This window comes from Balaenoptera acutorostrata, chromosome 11, assembly GCF_949987535.1.
Source record: "Balaenoptera acutorostrata chromosome 11, mBalAcu1.1, whole genome shotgun sequence".
Taxonomy (NCBI): domain Eukaryota; kingdom Metazoa; phylum Chordata; class Mammalia; order Artiodactyla; family Balaenopteridae; genus Balaenoptera; species Balaenoptera acutorostrata.
The window spans coordinates 43,428,913-43,447,611 of NC_080074.1; the positions used below are offsets into that span (position 1 = coordinate 43,428,913).

The window sequence follows — 18,699 nt, forward strand, 5'->3', positions numbered from 1 at the left end:
GCATTTTTTTCTGGGCTGGTCACATACCCCAGTAAAGAGTGTTTGGGTAAAGATCTGGCTTCCATACATTTGGGAACTAACTTGGGAGAAGGCAGCTGGGGAGGGGTCTCTGCATTCAGCATTCTGTCAGTAGTATGTATATATCTGTGATCCTCTAGTCTGAGCTTCCAGTTCCCTTTCCAGAGGAGAAACTGTTCTGCTGGAGGGAGAAAGAGGATCGAAAGATTTAACTGTTTATTAGTTTTTGCTTAGTTCTCCCTATTTTATCCACCCTCACACCCAAGCCCTAGTTCTAGAAGTGGCCTTTTTAAGATTCTGCATTTAGGCTGGTTCTCAGCTCTACCACTGCTGACTTTGATTTCAGTTCTCGGTGAATTTGCTGCTTTTTGTCTCCTTGTCCTTCAGTATTTGTTTAAAAACCCCTTTGTCATAATTTTAGTGGAGATTTTGGAAGGATTAAGATCAGATGAGTATGTGCAGTCTGCCATCTAACCTTCATTTTGTCTTAAACTTTGAAAAAAGAGTAAATTGGTTGTGATAGCTTGATTCTGCCCTACCCTTCCCACCCCATTATTTACTATTGGATGCCTGTGAGCTCTTAGGAGGGTAGGAGGAAGAGGAAGATCCTTGTTCTTTAAAGCAGGAGTCCACAGACTTTCTTTAAAGGACCTGATCGTAAGTATTTTAGGCATTTGGCTATGAGGTCTCTGTTGCAGCTATTCAGCTCTGCCGTTGTAGTGTGAAAGAAGCCAGAGACAATACATAAATTAATATGACTGTGTTCCAATAAAACTTTATTTATAAAAATAAGACTGGGCTGGATTTGGCCATATGACACAGTTTGTGGACTTCTGTTTTAAAGCTTTAAGTTTTAGATGTTCAATAAATGATTGAATGAGATGGTACTGGAGGAAGAGCTGTTCCATGTTATCTTTATGCTTAACTTTATAGTGAGTAAAAGATATTCCCAAAATAATCGGTATTGTTTCTGATGGGAAGGCTGGTTTTTTTTCCCTTCGTTGACAGAAACAGATTTTTCTAGCAGAATACAGTTGAACTTTTCTATAGTTGTTCCTATATGAAAATTAATTTTTCAAATGCTATTTCTAGACATGAAAGCAACTAATTTTCTAAACCAAATACCGTACTAAAATGTAAAATAACACAAGGAATTGTATGATGATCTGTATGTTGAGTTAGATATCCTAATTCCCCATTTTAATGCTGATTGTAATCTCATGTTCAAAAACTAGATTTTTAAGATGAAATGGAAAGAATGTTATTACTTTTTACCTTCTCTTTCAATGGTCCATCCTCCTGGCTTTACTCTAAGCATGAAGTAGACTCAGGTCTTCTTAACTTTTACTGTTCTTCCCCATCTCCCCTATGAAGTGAAGAAAAAGGAAAGTCCAAAGATAATAAGTACAGGCTGATGCGGTTGTTCCACAGCCACCAGGGATCCAGGATCCTTCTGTTTTTCCAGACTCCTTAATTTATTCTTAGCTGGTGAGTTCCATTCTCTAGGATGCCTCATGGTTCAACATGGCTGCTGGAGCTATAGCCATCATATCCCTGTTCTAGGGAGGGTGCAATATTGAAAAGGCTTCCAGCTGTATACCATTCTATTAAGGAGGCTTTATATATATATAAAATTCTACATTCCTTCTCTTTTTTTTACCTTACTGCCAAAATATGGTTATATAGCCACATCTAGCTGAAAGGTAGGCTGGGATATGTAGACTTTTTAGCTTGGTGTATTACCATCTCATATAAAATCAGAGTGCTGTTACTAGGAAGAATGAAACCAATAGATTTGGGTAGAAAGCACATACTTTCTGACATTATATCCTCTGAATCACAACCTATCAAACCACATTTTTAAAGCTTAAAGTATAAACTTTATATTAGACCATATGCTTTTAAATGAAATTTTAAGTATTTCTAATTTGTCCTTGTTTACATATGAAGTTAGAAAACTGAATCACCCTTTGGATTTCCTACTTCATATTTTTGAAAGAGGACTATTAACCTAGAAAATGAACTGAAGTTTTCTATAATTTTTTTATTTTTTTTGGGTAATTGGTACATTTGAACCTTGGTGTGATATTATAATATTATAGCAAAGAACAGTCTGAACTTGATCAAGATTTGGATGATGTTGAAGAAGTAGAAGAAGAAGAAACTGGTGAAGAAACAAAAATCAAAGGTATTATTTTAAATTCCTTCAGGAGCCAGTGATTGCTGGCGCATGTCTTCTAGAGGGTAGTAGTAAATACCATTCTCTTTTTGGATACTTGTCCATTTTACTGACTAGCCAAACCTGCAGTAACAGTTTTGTGTGTAAATGTATGTTTGGGGTGGGGGGCGGTGAGGGAGGAAGGGAGGGGCAGAGGGAGCTGGAGATGGAGAGGAGTGGTAGTAAGGGAGGAGGGAATGGATGTAGTGACCCAGCAGAAGTCACTGTGTGTACCCTCGACTGCTGAGGTGATGTCATAGCTTGTCAAACAGTTGCCTGTGAGATTTGTCTCAATTTAGGTATGTTATAGGTGGTGGTAGGAGTTGTTTCTAGTGGTGCTTCTAAATAACACTAGCTTAGACTTATTTGAAAATGTTTAGTATTTAATATGTAGAAAATATGTAGTGTATGTCTGTGTTTTTTAATCCATTCCAACCAATCAAAAAGAGACATTTATTAAATGTAGACAAAATCATTCAAAATTTTCTTTAGCAAATTATTTTTAAAGGGGGTAATAATGGTAGTGGGGAATTATACTGCTTTAGGATATGCCCTGTAGCTTAGGAGCCAAGAATATCAACGTACCAGATGACTCAACTTCTCATTTTTAAGCCAGAGTGAGGTTTATTCTGAAAAGACTGCTGAACTTCTAGCTTCAGCTTTCATTGTGCAGCGTTTTTTTAAAAGATACAGGACTGTATCTTTAGTGGCCAATATTGGTATTTCTGAAAGCATGTTGGTTATCACAACTGTACATCATCCAATAATAAAATCAGTATTAGAAGTAAATCGATGTTTAAAAACATAAATTGGGAAAATTAATGGTAATTTTTTGGTAAAGTCTGTATTGATGAAGAAAATAAGATAGCAAAATAATTTGTTTTGCATAAATCTAGGTTATTTTTGGATTTAATATAATTTTTAGATGCCATTAATAACCAAATTTTATTCGGCTTTAGTTACAACTTTTGACTATATCAGTTGTTAACTTTCTCTGTTCAGATACCCACAAGCACATTATACAAGCATCAATGAAACGTTCAGATTTATTTGACCATCTTTGTCCCAGGCTTGAAACTGTCACTATATTTGCAGTTTTCTTGTATGTGTTGTTTGACTTCAAAGGGTTATCAAGGATCATAGATAGGCATCTGGATGAATCTTTGAGCTTCCCAAAACACAAGGTGGGTAAAACACAAGGTAGTAGGAAAAGAAAGGATAATGTTCATAGTAGTTGTGGCAGCGGCCTTGAGAAATGGTGTACGTTAGACATCATTAGAATCTGAACTTTTCCTGTACACTGGGTTTTCCTAGAGTGAATTTTCTTTAGCTTGCTGCTCGTCTCTACTCATACCAGCAATTTATGCGCTAGTCAGGAAAGCTTCATGATTGGATTGTCCTATTCAAATAGTATGATACATTTTCATAAAATCCTTCTTTCAATGCCCTTTTTTTTTAAAGCGCGTCAGCTGACTGTTCAGATGATGCAAAATCCTCAGATTCTTGCAGCCCTTCAAGAAAGACTTGATGGTCTGGTAGAAACACCAACAGGATACATTGAAAGGTACAAGTTCTTCTTTTTCATAGTCCTTATTTATCTTTCTATAATCAACGTTGCAAGTGTATATTTTTAAGGCCATCTGGGACTTATGTATGTCACGGTGGAAAGCTAATGTTCATTAGTATCTAGTTTAGGATTATTGGGAGTTTAAAATTTTGCTGAATACAGATTTAGAGTTGGTCTTTTAAAGTTTATTTTGGTTCATCTCTGTAGGAAGTATACTGATCTTAAATCATTTCTGAGATTTGTTAGAAATGCACAGAATTAGAAGAAATACAGATTTCTTATTTATTCCATTGGCGATATAAATCACTAATAATAGCCCAAATATCTTATTCTGCTTATAATTTTTTACATAACTTTATAATTCTAAGATCTATCCACATTGCTGTCTATATGTATCTCTCGTCATTAGTTTCTAGCTTCTAAATGTTTCCTGGTTCTCTGTGATGTGTGTCCACCATGCTTTATTATATGCTTTTTCCTTGATGGTCATCCAGTTTGTCTCCAAGCTTCATCAACACGAATTCAGTTGTGATGTTGTTCACCCTTGTGTATGTCCTCTTAAGGAGCTGTGTAGGAATTTCTTTGGGATATGTACTTACCGGTGGAATTGTTAATTACGGGATATGCAGGCCTTCAGTACTTCCAGGTGCTTTCTGCAATGCCTATATCCAGTATGTGAAGGTTACTTTACCCTTGTGTCGTTGCCAACAATTGACATCATTCAGCTTTATAGTTTTTCTGTTTTTACCAGTCTAAGAGGTGCAGGCTCATTTTGTTTTACTTGTATTTTCTGATTTCTAATGAGTTGAGCTTCCTTTCATAATGATTGCGAATGAGCCTTTTAGGTTGCTCATTTTGTACCCTTTTGCCCATTCACATTTTGGGGTTTACTATCTTTTTTTTTTTAATTAATTAATTTTTTTTTGGCTGCGTTGGGTCTTTGTTGCTGCACGTGGGGTTACTTTAGTTGTGGTGAGCGGGGGCTGCTCCTCGTTGCAGAGCGCGAGCTTCTCATTGTGGTGGCTTCTCTTGTTGCGGAGCACAGGCTCTAGGCACGTGGGCTTCAGTAGTTGTGGCACGTGTGCTCAGTACTTGTGACTCACGCGCTCAGTACTTGTGGCTCGTGGGCTCTAGAGTGCAGGCTCAGTAGTTGTGGCGCACAGGCTTAGTTGCTCCACGGCATGTGGGATCTTCCTGGACCTGGGTTCGAACCTGTGTCCCCTGCATTGGCAGGTGGATTCTTAACCACTGTGCCACCAGGGAAGCCCTGGTTTACTGTCTTTTTCTTGTTTTGTATGGGTTCTTATGTATTCTAGGTTTTAATCCCTTATCAGTTTTAGACTTTGTAAATAATCTGTTGTGTCATTTCTATTAATTTTGTCCGTGGTGTCCTCTATTAAACAAATCCTTAATTTTTATGTTTGTTAAATTTTTTGACCTACGGCTTGTTCTTTTGAAGATAAGTCTTTCCTTACTCCTTCTACATTTCCTATTGACTAGTTTTACCTTTTACCTTTAGGTCTTTAATCCCTTTAGAGATCACCTTTGTATTTCATATTAAATAGGCATCTTTCTTTCCTTTCTTTTTTGGTGAGCTAGTTTTTATAATGCTTCACTAAACAGTTCATTCTTCCCCCATTTATTTGTGTTACCACCTTTATTATATATCAAATTCTTATAAACACCTTTGTTTGTCTCTGAGCAGCAGTCTTCTTCATTGGTTTTTTTGCCTGTTCTTTTGTCATTGTCCCACTTAACTGCTCTGGCTTTATAGTATGTTTTAATATCTGGTAGGGTGAGTTGCTTTCTTCTACCACCCCTCACCCACCATGGAACACACTTTTAAGGTTGATCTTACCATCTGTAAGCCCTTTATCCCATGTATAGTTGAGAGTAAGTTTATCAGGGTTCTCTTAAAAAAACAAAAACAAAAACCCTCAAAATAACAAACAAAAAACTAGAATTTTCATAAGAATTCCAATATCTTTTTAGTATTAAATTGTCTCATTCATATCCTTGTATTTATTCAGATCATATTCTGTATCGTTTATTACAAAGTTTTCTTCTTGGTTAATTCCTCTATATTTGTGTTGCTGTTACGAATAGTATTTTTTATTGTATTTTCTGGTTGGCTGTTCTTGATAAAGGAGTACTACTGATTATTATTTTTTTAAAGTTGATCTTGTGTCCAGAAACCTTGCTACTCTTACTGTATAGTAATTTGTTCTGTTATTTCTCCCATAGCCCAAAGGATCTTATCTGCAAGTGGCAGTTTTAACTCTAATCTTCCACATTACACCACACTGCATGTTTATTTTTCTTTCTTTGTAACATTGGCCAGGACTTTCAATACTGTGTTAAACATTAGCATTAAAAATGGGCATCCTTGTCTTATTTCTTATCTTAACCAGGAATGAGTATGTAATCTCTTCATTAATGTGTCTATTTGTGATTTATTATGACCTTTTTTCCTTTATCAATTCAGATGGTCTTTTGACTTTTTCTTTGAATCTACTAATTGTATATTAAATATGTTTTTGGAAATCTGAGCTGGATAGTAATATTTTATTTGGGGTCCTTATTTATTAGTGAAAAGAGCTTGTGTGTGCCTGTACACACACACACACACACACACACACACACACACTATCCCTGGTTTTAGAGTCAAGATTTCAACTGCCTAGAAATGAACAAGATTGCTTTTACTTTTTTCTTTGTTTTCTGGAACAACTTGTATAAGGTAGGAATTCCTTGAACAGTTGGTAGAACTCTTCTAAAAATTGACTTGGGCCTTTGAGATTTGGGAACTAGAGGTCCTGGGGAATTTATCCTTTTTGTTTGTTTGTTTGTTTCTTTTTTTATAACATACTAACTGACCTCTTCAATTTCTCTTGTGCCAATTGTGGAGTTTTATGTTCTTCTAAAGCTGTATGCGTTTTATCTAGGTTTCTTTTTTTTTTTTTTTTTTTTTATATTTTTTCTAGTTTTTTTTTTTTTTTTAATAGTTTTTAATACTTTATTTATTTTATTTATTTATTTATTTATGACTGTGTTGGGTCTCTTAGTTTTCGTGTGTGGGCTTTCTCTAGTTGCGGCAAGTGGGGGCCACTCTTCATCGCGGTGCGGGGGCCGCTCTTCATCGCGGTGCGCGGGCCTTTTCACTATCGCGGCCCCTCCCGCTGCGGGGCACAGGCTCCAGACGCGCAGGCTCAGTAACCGTGGCTCACGGGCCCAGTCGCTCCGCGGCATGTGGGATCCTCCCAGACCAGGGCCCGAACCCGTGTCCCCTGCATTGGCAGGCAGATTCTCAGCCACTGCGCCACCAGGGAAGCCCTTATCTAGGTTTCTAATTGATTAGTGTATAATTCATATTTTTAAAAATCTGATTTTTCCCTTTCATATTCTGTATTTTGTATCTGCATTAGTTTTGCCAGTTGTCTCAATCTTAATGTTTTGATTTTCCATTTGCATATTTTTTTGTTATTGCTTTTTTTTTCTGGCTTTAATGTTATTTCCTTATGTGGGTTTGCTCTATTCCCTTCCCAGTTTCTTAATTGCCTGCTTAGTTCATTTAATTAAAAAAAATTAATGTGTCTCTTTTACGGCCATAAAACTGTTTTTATAAATGTTATGTGAATAAGTATGAAAATTTGTATGCCGAAATCAATAGCTTAGGCATATTAGTTGTATTGTTCAGATTCTCTTTATTTTTGCGTATTGATTGCTTGATCTAACAGTTTTTGGGATGAATGTATAAAAAATCTTAGTTTATCTTTCTTGTCCTATAATTCTGTCAGTTGTGGATTGTGTCATAGATTTTGTTTTGTCTGATACTAAGATAGCTGCTCCAGCTTTGTTTTGGTTTTTATTTAGCTGCTCCAGCTTTGTTTTGGTTTTTATTTATCTGGCATGTCTTTTTCCATCCTTGTATCTTACTCTAGTATGATTGTTTTCTTCTTTATTAGTAATTTCAAACTCTTTACATTTCTTAGAAGTGGTATTGTTTTTGGAGTTAATTGCTCTTCTCTTTTCTTATTATCTAATTTATGGTACTTTTTTCTCCTTTTCTGTTTTCCATTGAAAAGATCAAGTTGTCTTCTGCTGGTTTCAAAGTTAATGCATTCTGTTTTTTGTTATTATGGTAAAATGGATCATAACCTAATACCACAGTTTATTTGCCCCTATTGATCTGTTAAATTTACCAATAATATATTTCTTCTAGGCCTCTTTTTTTTTTCTTTCAAGGCAACAGTGAAATTTATCAAGATATTTTTGATTCACCCATATGTTATATAGCATCTCCTGGGTTTTTTTTTTACTTCCTCAAAATATTTTTCATGAATATAATATCTATGGCATACTTCCTAAAGCCTCATATACCTTATACAGTTTTTATTTGGCCTTCATATCTGAACATTTTAAGTTCAAAGTTCTTAAATATCTTAAAAATTCACTTCATTTTTTCTTGTCTACAGTGTTCTCTTTGAAACCCGATATCCCTTTGATTCCTTTTCCTTTGTAGGTTGTTTGCTTTTTTCTTTGGATATCTTTAGAATTTTCTTTTTTCTTTGATAGTCATCAATCTCATTAACGTGTCTAGTGGTTCGAATAAGGGCTTTCACGTTTCTGTAACTGAGAAATTCATTACCCTCATTTCCTCAAATATCCACCTCCCTTCTCTTTTTCAGCTATTGTTTCATTTGGCACCAGTGCCTCCATGTCTCATAGCTTTTCTGTCTGTCTTTCCTGCTGCCTTTCTGAAGGTTTTAAACCTCATGGATTTTTTTCTTCAGTTGAACATATCTTGTTTGTCCTATTTGTTGGTTATTTTAGTTAACTATATTTTTCATACCTAATATTCCCACCTTGTTTTAGCTTTCTTGGTCTTGTTTCAGAGTTAAGATCTATCTTTCTTCAACTCTTTAAATATATTTACATTCTTGTTTAAATCCTTTGTTTAATAATGCTTCAGATGCTAAATATTTCATTCTTTCATAGTACTCTTCAAGTGTCTAGTTATTTTGGCCTTATAGCTCCAGCACACTGGGCGATATCAGTTACTCTGGTAATGAGTATTGAGGGAGGAATGAAGATTAGACTTCAGTTTGTGACAGTCTCATGGAGAAAGAAAGAGAAAGGCGACTGGATGAGCCTAAGGAGAGCTCCAGTCACCTCAGACTCAGAGTTGACTGACAATTACAGGCAGTTTTCTTGGCTGCTTTGGGAGGAGCCAGTCTCCTTTGGTTGTAATCCGTTGTTTCTGGATTGGAGGGGGTGGAAGAGTGAGTGCTTATGGGCTCTGAGCCAGTCCAGCTTTCATCAGCTCTTCATGTTATCCTAGGAGCAATGGCACTGGGCTCTGTGAAGGGTGAAGGGGACAGGCAGTGAGTGTTGAAGGCAAGTGTAGAACTTTAAAGCTTTTCTGCAAAAAGCTTTCTTCCACCTTGTCCTCACTGCTACCCACTCTGGTCACCACCACCCACCCACCCCCATCCCTGCTTTCCAAGTTGCAGCTCACCCTGTCTGTACCAGTTAAAGACAACCTTCAGTCTTACTCAGAAATTGCTCATGGTGTGATGGTGTGTGTGGGGGGTGTGTGTGTGTGTGTGAGAAATAGTTGTTTGCTTCATGGTTCTAAAGTTTCCAGGGTTGATTTTTTTTGAGATGTGGAGTTGCAGGGAGGCTAGCTGACCAAGCTATTTCACCACCTTGACAGAACATTTTAATTTTAATTGTAAGAAATAAAAGTTGGTATTTTAGGTTTTTGTTTTTGTTGTTTGTTTATTTTTACTTCTGATTACCTTAACTAAAGTGGTTAAGTAGAGAATTAATTTGCTTTACACCAATCTGTGTATGGCAGGAAATTCTAACCTGGATCTTGGATCTGTTGTACAGATTCCATGAACTTATGGAACTTTTGAGTGTGAACATTTTTTGGGTGGTAGAGGGATTCATAATTTTAATCATTTTTCGAGGGGCTCATAAACTAGGTGTGTATAACCTTTAAAAAAAGTCTATGCCCTATAGTGAATTGTATAGGAATTATATCTTAGAAAAGCGGTTATTTTAAAAATCTACCTCCCCTCTTCATAAAATGTTACATACTTATTTAATGTAATTTCAAATTCCAAATTAAATACTAAGACTAAAAAGAAAATAATGGTGTAGGATACCATTCTTTTTCCAAAAACACATATGCTCCCCTTCTTTCCCCTAATAATTGAAACAGGTGAGATATGCAGTTGACCCTTGAATAACACAGGAGTTAATCAGTAGTCAGCCCCCTGTGTCTGCCATTCCTCCATCCATGGATTCAGCCAAGCACAGACTGTGTAGTACTCTAGTATTTACTATTGAAAAATACCTGCAGATAGGTGGACCCATGCAGTTCAAACTTGTGTTAAAGTGTCAGCTGTACATATTTTATTTTATTTATTTATTTATTTAGTTTGGCCGTGCTGCGCTACTTGTGGGATTTTAGTTCTCTGACCAGGGATTGAAGCTGTGTCCCCTGTAGTGGGAGCTCGGAGTCCTAACAGCTGGCCCTCCAGGGAATTCCCTCAATTGTACATATTTTAAAAAAATAATTCAGGTTATCATTGTTAGGATGGTCAGTCCGTGACTTTTTAACTTTTAGACTGCATTTTACACCTGTGATGCCAGCACTGACAAGCCCAGTGCTGAACTTGATTACAATGAAAGATTTAGGGTTGGTGATACGATTTACATTTTCTTATCAATTTACTGTACCTGGTTAAATTTCCTCTTTTGAAATGTTTTATGGTCAAGAGGTCTGGGTATTTATATCTCTTGAATTTTAATTACTTTGAATGTACCTTTTGCTTCAAATAGGAAACCTGTTATTCACTAACTTTCATGCTTCAATTTCAGTATGCTAAAAGAAGTGTTACTTGGGTTTTACTGTGATGCTATATAACTGGTGCTTTCTAACCTTTCAGCTTGCCTAGGGTAGTTAAAAGACGTGTGAATGCTCTCAAAAACCTTCAAGTTAAATGTGCACAGATAGAAGCCAAGTTCTATGAGGAAGTTCATGATCTTGAAAGAAAGTATGCTGTTCTCTATCAACCTCTATTTGATAAGGTAATGCTTTCTAATACTTTGTTTTTTAAATGTAAAATTCAAGAAGATAATAAAGCTCTGGAAATATAAACAAACTTCTGTTAGAACTGTCAGCAAAATGGTTATTAGAGGAATTTGGGAGAACTATCAATAATAGCAATTCAAGTTGTATGAATTAATTAAATATTTAAGCATTCTTAATGAGGTACATCTAGTTTTTAGCTTTGATGCCAGTGTTTTTATGCAAGTTTTTTTTTTAAATCATTTTAGCGATTTGAGATCATTAATGCCATTTATGAACCTACAGAAGAAGAATGTGAATGGAAACCAGATGAGGAAGATGAAATTTCGGTTGGTATTAACTTTAATTTAGTGGGTTTTTTTGTTATTTATTTATTTATTTATTTTTGGCTGTGTTGGGTCTTCGTTTCTGTGCGAGGGCTTTCTCTAGTTGCGGCAAGTGGGGGCCACTCTTCATCGCGGTGCGCGGGCCTCTCACTATCGCGGCCTCTCTTGCTGCGGAGCACAGGCTCCAGACGCGCAGGCTCAGTAATTGTGGCTCACGGGCCTAGTTGCTCCACGGCATGTGGGATCTTCCCAGACCAGGGCTCGAACCCATGTCCCCTGCCTTGGCAGGCAGATTCTCAACCACTGCACCACCAGGGAAGCCCTAATTTAGTGTGTTTTTATACCTTGGAAATAATTATCTTTATTGTGAGATGGATAGTGAGTGCAGATGAGCCACTGTTAGCCCAGCTCCATCTGTACCCAAATTCACCTTTTCCTTGAATTTTTATAGAATTTAAAGTTTATAGATTCATATAAACTTTTCGTTTGAACTTAATGATGACATACAAAAGGATTGTTGCCATTTTTAAAGTGCAAATGGAGGTCTCTAAATGTCCTGCCCACAACTTATAGACGGCAGAGCTGTGATAAAAATCCATTGCTCTGTTACATGACCCTGTTTCTCCAGCATTGATGTTTTAATGTTGGTGATGAAGAGAATATATTTTGATTAAGAACACCAATGGGTGAGGCAGTGGACAAGGTTTGTATTTCTTTTGCTTTTCCTCTTTACTGTGCTTAAGTCTTACTTTTTTTCTCTTCTCTCCCATGAAGCTGAAAGTTTTTTCCTACAGCTCATGGTCCTAGTGGCTTTCTTTTTGGAAGGGGTATGGTAGTAGAAATATTATGGAAGTAAGGTCTGGTATGGGTGACAGCAGTGTTTACACAATTAGACTAGAACTTCTTTGGCTAAATGTTAAAATTAGTCATTGAGGGTTTGTTGGGTTCTCTGCCACTGCATGTAAGTTAAGGGGATGTAAAAAATTTTATCAAGATGTCTAATCTAGGTATCCAGTAATAATGAATGCTGTCTTTTATTAAGGAGGAGCTAAAAGAAAAGGCCAAGATTGAAGATGAGAAAAAGGATGAAGAAAAAGAAGACCCCAAAGGAATTCCTGAATTTTGGTTGACTGTTTTTAAGAATGTTGACTTGCTCAGTGATATGGTTCAGGTAATTTTATTCATAAAAACACCAGTTTACCTCAGAGGGTAAACCTTTGAAGTTTAAATGGCTCTGATGACTAGTCTCTTTATTATTGATTTTTATAGAATGATTGCTTTCTTTTTTTTTTTTTTTTTTTTTGGAGGGGGCCTACACCGTGCCATGCGGCTTGTGGGATCTTAGTTCCCTGATCAGGGATCGAACCTGGGCCCTTGGTAGTGAAAGCGAGGAGTCCTAACCACTGGACCACAAGGGAGTTCCCATGATTGCTTTGTTTTGAAAGAACTGTTATTGGTAGAAGGAAAATTGCCGCTTTGATTAATGTAATCAAATAAATTATAATTTGTTTTCAAAAATTAGATAATGAAATAGTCCCTTTGGTAATTGCTCATCTCACTGTATGATGCTTTCTCATATATCCCTGTTTTTAGATGTGGAGTGTGGTGGTAGGATGGGGGAGTTTCAGTTGTCCTACCCCAGTGACCTTTTCAGTTTGAAACAACTATTCCAAGGGACATTTGCATTTTAAAAGAATACTGTAAAAATATTTACCTATTTTTTAAAAATTAATTAATTAATTTATTTATTTTTGGCTGTGTTGGGTCTTAGTTTCTGTGCGAGGGCTTTCTCTAGTTGCGGCGAGCGGGGGCCACTCTTCATCGCGGTGCGTGGGCCTCTCACTATTGTGGCCTCTCTTGTTGCGGAGCACAGGCTCCATACGCGCAGACTCAGTAGTTGTGGCTCATGGGCCCAGCTGCTCCGCGGCATGTGGGATCCTCCCAGACCAGGGCTCGAACCCGTGTCCCCTGCATTGGCAGGCGGATTCTCAACCACTGCACCACCAGGGAAGCCCAATATTTACCTATTTTAACAATTGTCATTTTCCCTGGGAAACTGACACAGATGTCACCTTCTCTGGGAAACTTTGCCTCTCCTAATCTGAATCATTTCTTGATCCCCTGTCATCTGGATTGTAGTACTTGTTACCTTGTATTGTGATTGTTGGATGTTAATGTCAAGAAAAAGAAACTGTCTCAAAACAATGACTGCTTACTGCATTTCTACTTTTTAGCAAAGTAGAAAAGGAACAAGCATCTGGAAAAGGCAGCAATTATGATCGGGGAAACTTTTTTTTTTTTTTTTTTAATATTTTTGGCTGCACCACATGACATGCGTGGTATATGCATATTTAGTTCCCCGACCAGGGATCGAACCCTTGCCCCCTCCAGTGGAAGCACAGAGCCTTAGCCACTGGACCGCCAGGGAAGTCCAGATCTGGAAACATTCTTAAAGCAAACATGAATTATTTAGACTTGGTTTTGAACTTTTCAGCCCATTCAGTCTATATAATGATGTAGTTCTCTATTTAGTCACCTTTTTTCAGCCAGTGGTGATAGAAGGTAGAACTAAGTAAACTAGCTTCAGTATAAGGCATAACCTGGAGAATTAAGTCTTTATGGTTCATAATCGTACAGAAAACTGAACAATAAAATGTCTGTCAGTTAAGTGCTTAGTCCAATAACAGAACACTAATCTTAATGCCATTCAGATACTCATTTTAATTTTTTTTTTTAATTTGAAGGAACATGATGAACCTATTCTGAAGCACTTGAAAGATATTAAAGTGAAATTCTCAGATGCTGGTCAGCCTATGGTAAAAGAATTTTGAAATATTTTCAATTTTGTAACAACTGTTTACAAGTAGATAAATGGAACTTTCTAAAGAAAGGTGACATTCAACGGTTAGACATGGGAGTGGGAAGAAATTAAAACTGATACTTAATTGATGGTAGGAAATAAATGTTTGGACGTTGACAGTTGTGATGCAGTATTTATTCCTTTTCCTCCCTCTGAATGTAAACTATTTTTGAAATATAGTCAATTTTTGATCCTAGATTAAGAATGTATATAAAAATAATAGCAAAGGAACATGAATAAGAAAATGCTTATTCTGTATTAAAAGACATGTGTCTGGGAATTAAATAAAACAGAAGATGTTAGAGGGCTCCCACTTCCCCATTATGAAAGATCAGCCAACGGCTTCTCTCCAAAACCATCAGTATTATGTAAAGCATGGGCAAAGGCTCTGTAGGCTATTAGTTCTTATATTACATGTGATAATGTTGGGCTTTTTCTCTGTCAAGCTAGGTTCTAGTCTAAGGTTTAAAGCCCTCTCTGTGGAGATGGGGGGGTGGGGGGTTGGTCAGTTTATTCAGCTGTACCTAACCTATGTCATAAACATGTTACTAAATAGTAGTGTTAGCTGAACTAAGTTTTATTCAGTTTATTTTGTGCCACATTTTGCTTTTAAGATACTTTGGGATTTATATGACCCTTTCTTTCCCAGAGTAGGACTTTGTCACTTAAGATTTTATATGTTTATAGAAATCATAGATTAAGCTTTATTTACTGAAGCATTGAAATTTATCATGTAGGAATTTAATTACTTTTTATGCTTTTTCTTTTTTTTTAAGAGTTTTGTCTTAGAATTTCACTTTGAACCCAATGAATATTTCACAAATGAAGTGTTGACAAAGACATATAGGATGAGGTCAGAACCAGATGATTCTGATCCTTTTTCTTTTGATGGACCAGAAATTATGGGTTGTACAGGGTAAGTTTAATTTTATTACTTTAACAGAATGTTATATCTGTTTTTGCTTTACTTATGATTTGTGATATTTGGTATTTTCTAGTGTGTCTGCTTAGTACATACATACATATTTATCTCCACACATTTCAGTAAAATGTTTTCTGAGAAAGGCTTATTCATTTTCCTAGAATTCTCCATAGACTATTACAGATATTTTTCCAAAGGAGTGTACATTTAAATTTATTATATTGTGAGTTTGTGGTAATTGTAAATATATTTATTGAAAAAGTTTGTTTAGAAATAAAAATTTTCTCTTTGTACTGCTACAAAAAGCACAAATTTCCCCTCTAAATTTGAAATTAAATAGAACATTTAATTAGAAAAATCGCAGCTTTCCTAGCAATTGAAAGTAATGTGTTAATTGTGATAGACCATCTCTCCCCTTTGTTTTGGAAGGTGCCAGATAGATTGGAAAAAAGGGAAGAATGTCACTTTGAAAACCATTAAGAAGAAGCAGAAACACAAGGGACGTGGGACAGTTCGTACTGTGACCAAAACAGTTTCTAATGACTCTTTCTTTAATTTTTTTGCCCCTCCTGAAGGTAAATAGTGTTTTACTTTGGGTATTTATGGTGGTTTTATTGTAAGCTTTGTTTACTTTTTATTCATTTGAATTTCTTTTCTCAATTTTGCAGTTCCTGAGAGTGGAGATCTGGTAAGCTGAATTGTTATTTATTTGTTGAATTGTTTACTAAATATGAAATTAAAGGACTGGTTCTTAAATGTATGGAGTAGAATAGTTGCTACTAGTATTTTGTTCTGAGGCTTGCAATGCATAGAGGAAGACCTTTATGCGTGTGAAAAATTACTCCATTTAAAATGCTTTTGGTGCCTCTACTGAGAAATGGTGAAAGGCTAAAGATAGTCCTTTCTTCTGAGACTTGCAAATACTTCTGTGAGGGATTCAAGTTTTCAAAACTAGTTTTCTTCCTTATTGAAAATAGAATGTATTAAATCATTTATACTATTTACTAAACACTAACCACATTCTGCTTAGAGTTCTTTGTGTGGTTTTTATTCCGATGGAAATTTGGTTTTATATATGTGGTCGTATAGCCGAAAACTGTGAAATATGCCTGGCACACAGCCAGGAATGAGGAACTGCCTTAAAGAAATCTACACAGGCAAGGTAGGCTAGGTCTGTTTTGAATTTGGCTTAAGTCTGTTACGAAATATTGATGGTAGCAAAACAATCTTGAGTTACAGATAGAACACCTCTGCCTGTGATTAGAATTCTTTCCTTCAGAGTCTTCCCCCACTACCCTTTGGTGTTTTATTGTTGTTGTTGTTAGAGTGGATTATGTTGATGAGTCAAAATAAACATTCAGGAATTCACAGAATAGTTACTCAGTGTTTAGTATCACAGAACTAGAACTTTAGTATCATGGAACAATTTTAATTTTGAATAATATCAACAGCATTTCTGTGCTGTACTTTGCCATTAAGTAGAAATCTTAGATTGACTTAGTCTTTATCAAGTAGGACAACATCTCATTTGGCATTACACAGAGGCTTGGATACTGTCTTTTAGGAAGTGTGAAATGATCTTCTCTGGTCTTATGTGCCATATACATAATGTTACTTAGAAAAGCGTGAGATTCTTACTGTTACTCCAGTTGGTGTTTTCAGTAATTAATATTTTAAAAAGAAAGTTGTCATATAGCAAAGTTGCTTTTGTAACTTTTAAGCTAGAGAAAGCTTAAGCAATAACCAGTATGTATACTGGCCTGCTAACTTATTTTCTTTTTATTAAAAACCTGTAAACCTAGGGCATATGTAGAGACTATTTGATCATGCACATGTAAGATAATTTTAAAAGTTTAAAGTTAAAAGTGAAGTTGAGAGTTTCTGCATATTATTTAAATCCAAGTCTCACATATGCCAAATTAAATAAGTTATTAAATTATGTGCTTTTATTTTTCTTTAACAGGATGATGATGCTGAAGCTATCCTTGCTGCGGACTTTGAAATCGGTCACTTTTTACGTGAGCGCATAATCCCAAGATCAGTGTTATACTTTACTGGAGAAGCTATTGAAGATGATGATGATGATGTGAGTGAATTTGAATCCAGCAGTGAAATCGTTTGGTGAGGGTGTGATAGTCAGAATCGGTGAGAGGTTTAATGAATAGATGCAATTGTTAAAAAGCAAGACAGAATAATTCAAATTAGGCTGATTACTTATGTCCTTTTAGATAACTTCCTTGAATTAAGTAGGTCCTTTTAGGATCTTTGGGTTCATTTATTGTAGTTTTTATTTTCCTGCTATTAGGAAGGCTACTTCCTCTGAAGTAGTAAAACTTTACTATGTTGGGTTAGTGTTGTAAATCCATTACACGTCTTTGACCAAACAAAACGTAACCCTGTACATTTTCTACTACTGATAAAAATCTTTATTAGGAAGCATGGAATTTTTATCCATAGGAATATTAAGTAACGATTAAGGTAAAATTAGGCTGCTCTCAAATATTTTGGATATCTTTCTTGTTAAGTGGCAATCATTCACATAGCCTTTAGGTCCTTTTTGTACAGGCAAGTAATATTTACAGTCATAGTTATCTGATCATACTTCATCCATGATTGTACTGTGTTCTTTATTTTAATTTTTTAAAGTGTCAGGTTTAGATAATGGCACTGAGCTGGGTGATTCCTGAAGCTATTGTCCTTGTTTTAATTTATAATCCGTCACTGTAAGGAATGTATTTTTTCCTCTCTTTAGATATTAGGGGATACAATGGTGGATATTAACTAAATGCTACTTTCAGATGTTTGTTAGCTTCATTCAAATGTCATCCTTTTTTCCCTTTTTTAGTATGATGAAGAAGGTGAAGAAGCGGATGAGGTAATGTTTACCAAATGAGCAAATAATTCTGTTTAACACATTGAGAAGCAAATTGAGTGACTTATGTATTCCTTTGCTATAAATCATTACTCTGTGATACGGGATAAAAATGTTTTTGGAAAAAAATATGGTTTTAGAATTCTACAGCCAAACAATGTATGTATGAGGTTTCAATAAATAAATTGCAAAACTCAGAACATTTTTTTTATTTCAAATAATTCTGTTCTGCTGCAGGGTTATCAGCTCTTTGAAGAAGTCAAAAGCTGCAGTAAACTTTTTCAACGTTGGCTGCAGTAAATCTTTTCAATAAAACCTGTCTGGATGTCTCAAGTTGTGTTGGGAAATTTTTCATATTAGAAGCTTTCAAATTAAATTGCATTGTCACCAAACTCTGTAATCATGAAAATCTGTTGACTTATAGAGTAACTTGTATTAAATTCTCCCTACATTATGAGCCGTTTCTTCCTATTATGTACCTACTTCATGGATGCATTTTGAACTTTAATATAGGAAGGGGAAGAAGAAGGAGATGAGGAAAATGATCCAGACTATGACCCAAAGGTGAGCAAAATTAGTGCTGCTTTCTGTTAAATTTAAGGCAGGTTAAATATGAGTTAGTGTTTCTGAATGTAAAGTTTATTTTAGTCTATTAAAGTCTTTAATAAATCTCTCCTCACTGGCATTTCAGTAGTACATGTAATTTCAATGCACCTTTCCTAAGAAACGTTTATTTTTGGTTCTGACCTTTATTTTTCCTAGTTTCAGGTTCTATTTTAATGGCACATTATCTTGGGCATTTCTTTTTAAATTG

The 18,699-nt window shown here is 35.7% G+C and overlaps 1 protein-coding gene across 5 annotated transcripts in view; it reads left to right on the top strand.

Annotated features, from left to right (window-relative positions):
* The window catches only part of NAP1L1 (nucleosome assembly protein 1 like 1), a 33,308-nt gene that overhangs the window by 12,965 nt on the left and 1,644 nt on the right, over nucleotides 1–18,699 (top strand). For 3 of the 5 annotated variants that reach the window (XM_057556428.1, XM_057556429.1, XM_007194994.3), the window contains exons 3-14: nucleotides 2,121–2,206; nucleotides 3,698–3,800; nucleotides 10,763–10,904; nucleotides 11,154–11,234; nucleotides 12,274–12,402; nucleotides 13,976–14,047; nucleotides 14,868–15,007; nucleotides 15,443–15,588; nucleotides 15,682–15,701; nucleotides 16,977–17,099; nucleotides 17,859–17,888; nucleotides 18,399–18,449. In XM_057556428.1, coding sequence (XP_057412411.1) covers nucleotides 2,121–2,206; nucleotides 3,698–3,800; nucleotides 10,763–10,904; nucleotides 11,154–11,234; nucleotides 12,274–12,402; nucleotides 13,976–14,047; nucleotides 14,868–15,007; nucleotides 15,443–15,588; nucleotides 15,682–15,701; nucleotides 16,977–17,099; nucleotides 17,859–17,888; nucleotides 18,399–18,449 — 1,123 coding nt within the window. Of the gene's footprint in view, nucleotides 1–2,120; nucleotides 2,207–3,697; nucleotides 3,801–10,762; nucleotides 10,905–11,153; nucleotides 11,235–12,273; nucleotides 12,403–13,975; nucleotides 14,048–14,867; nucleotides 15,008–15,442; nucleotides 15,589–15,681; nucleotides 15,702–16,976; nucleotides 17,100–17,858; nucleotides 17,889–18,122; nucleotides 18,219–18,398; nucleotides 18,450–18,699 lie in introns of those variants that run through there. The other 2 variants (XM_007194997.3, XM_007194998.2) reach the window with 2 other exon arrangements.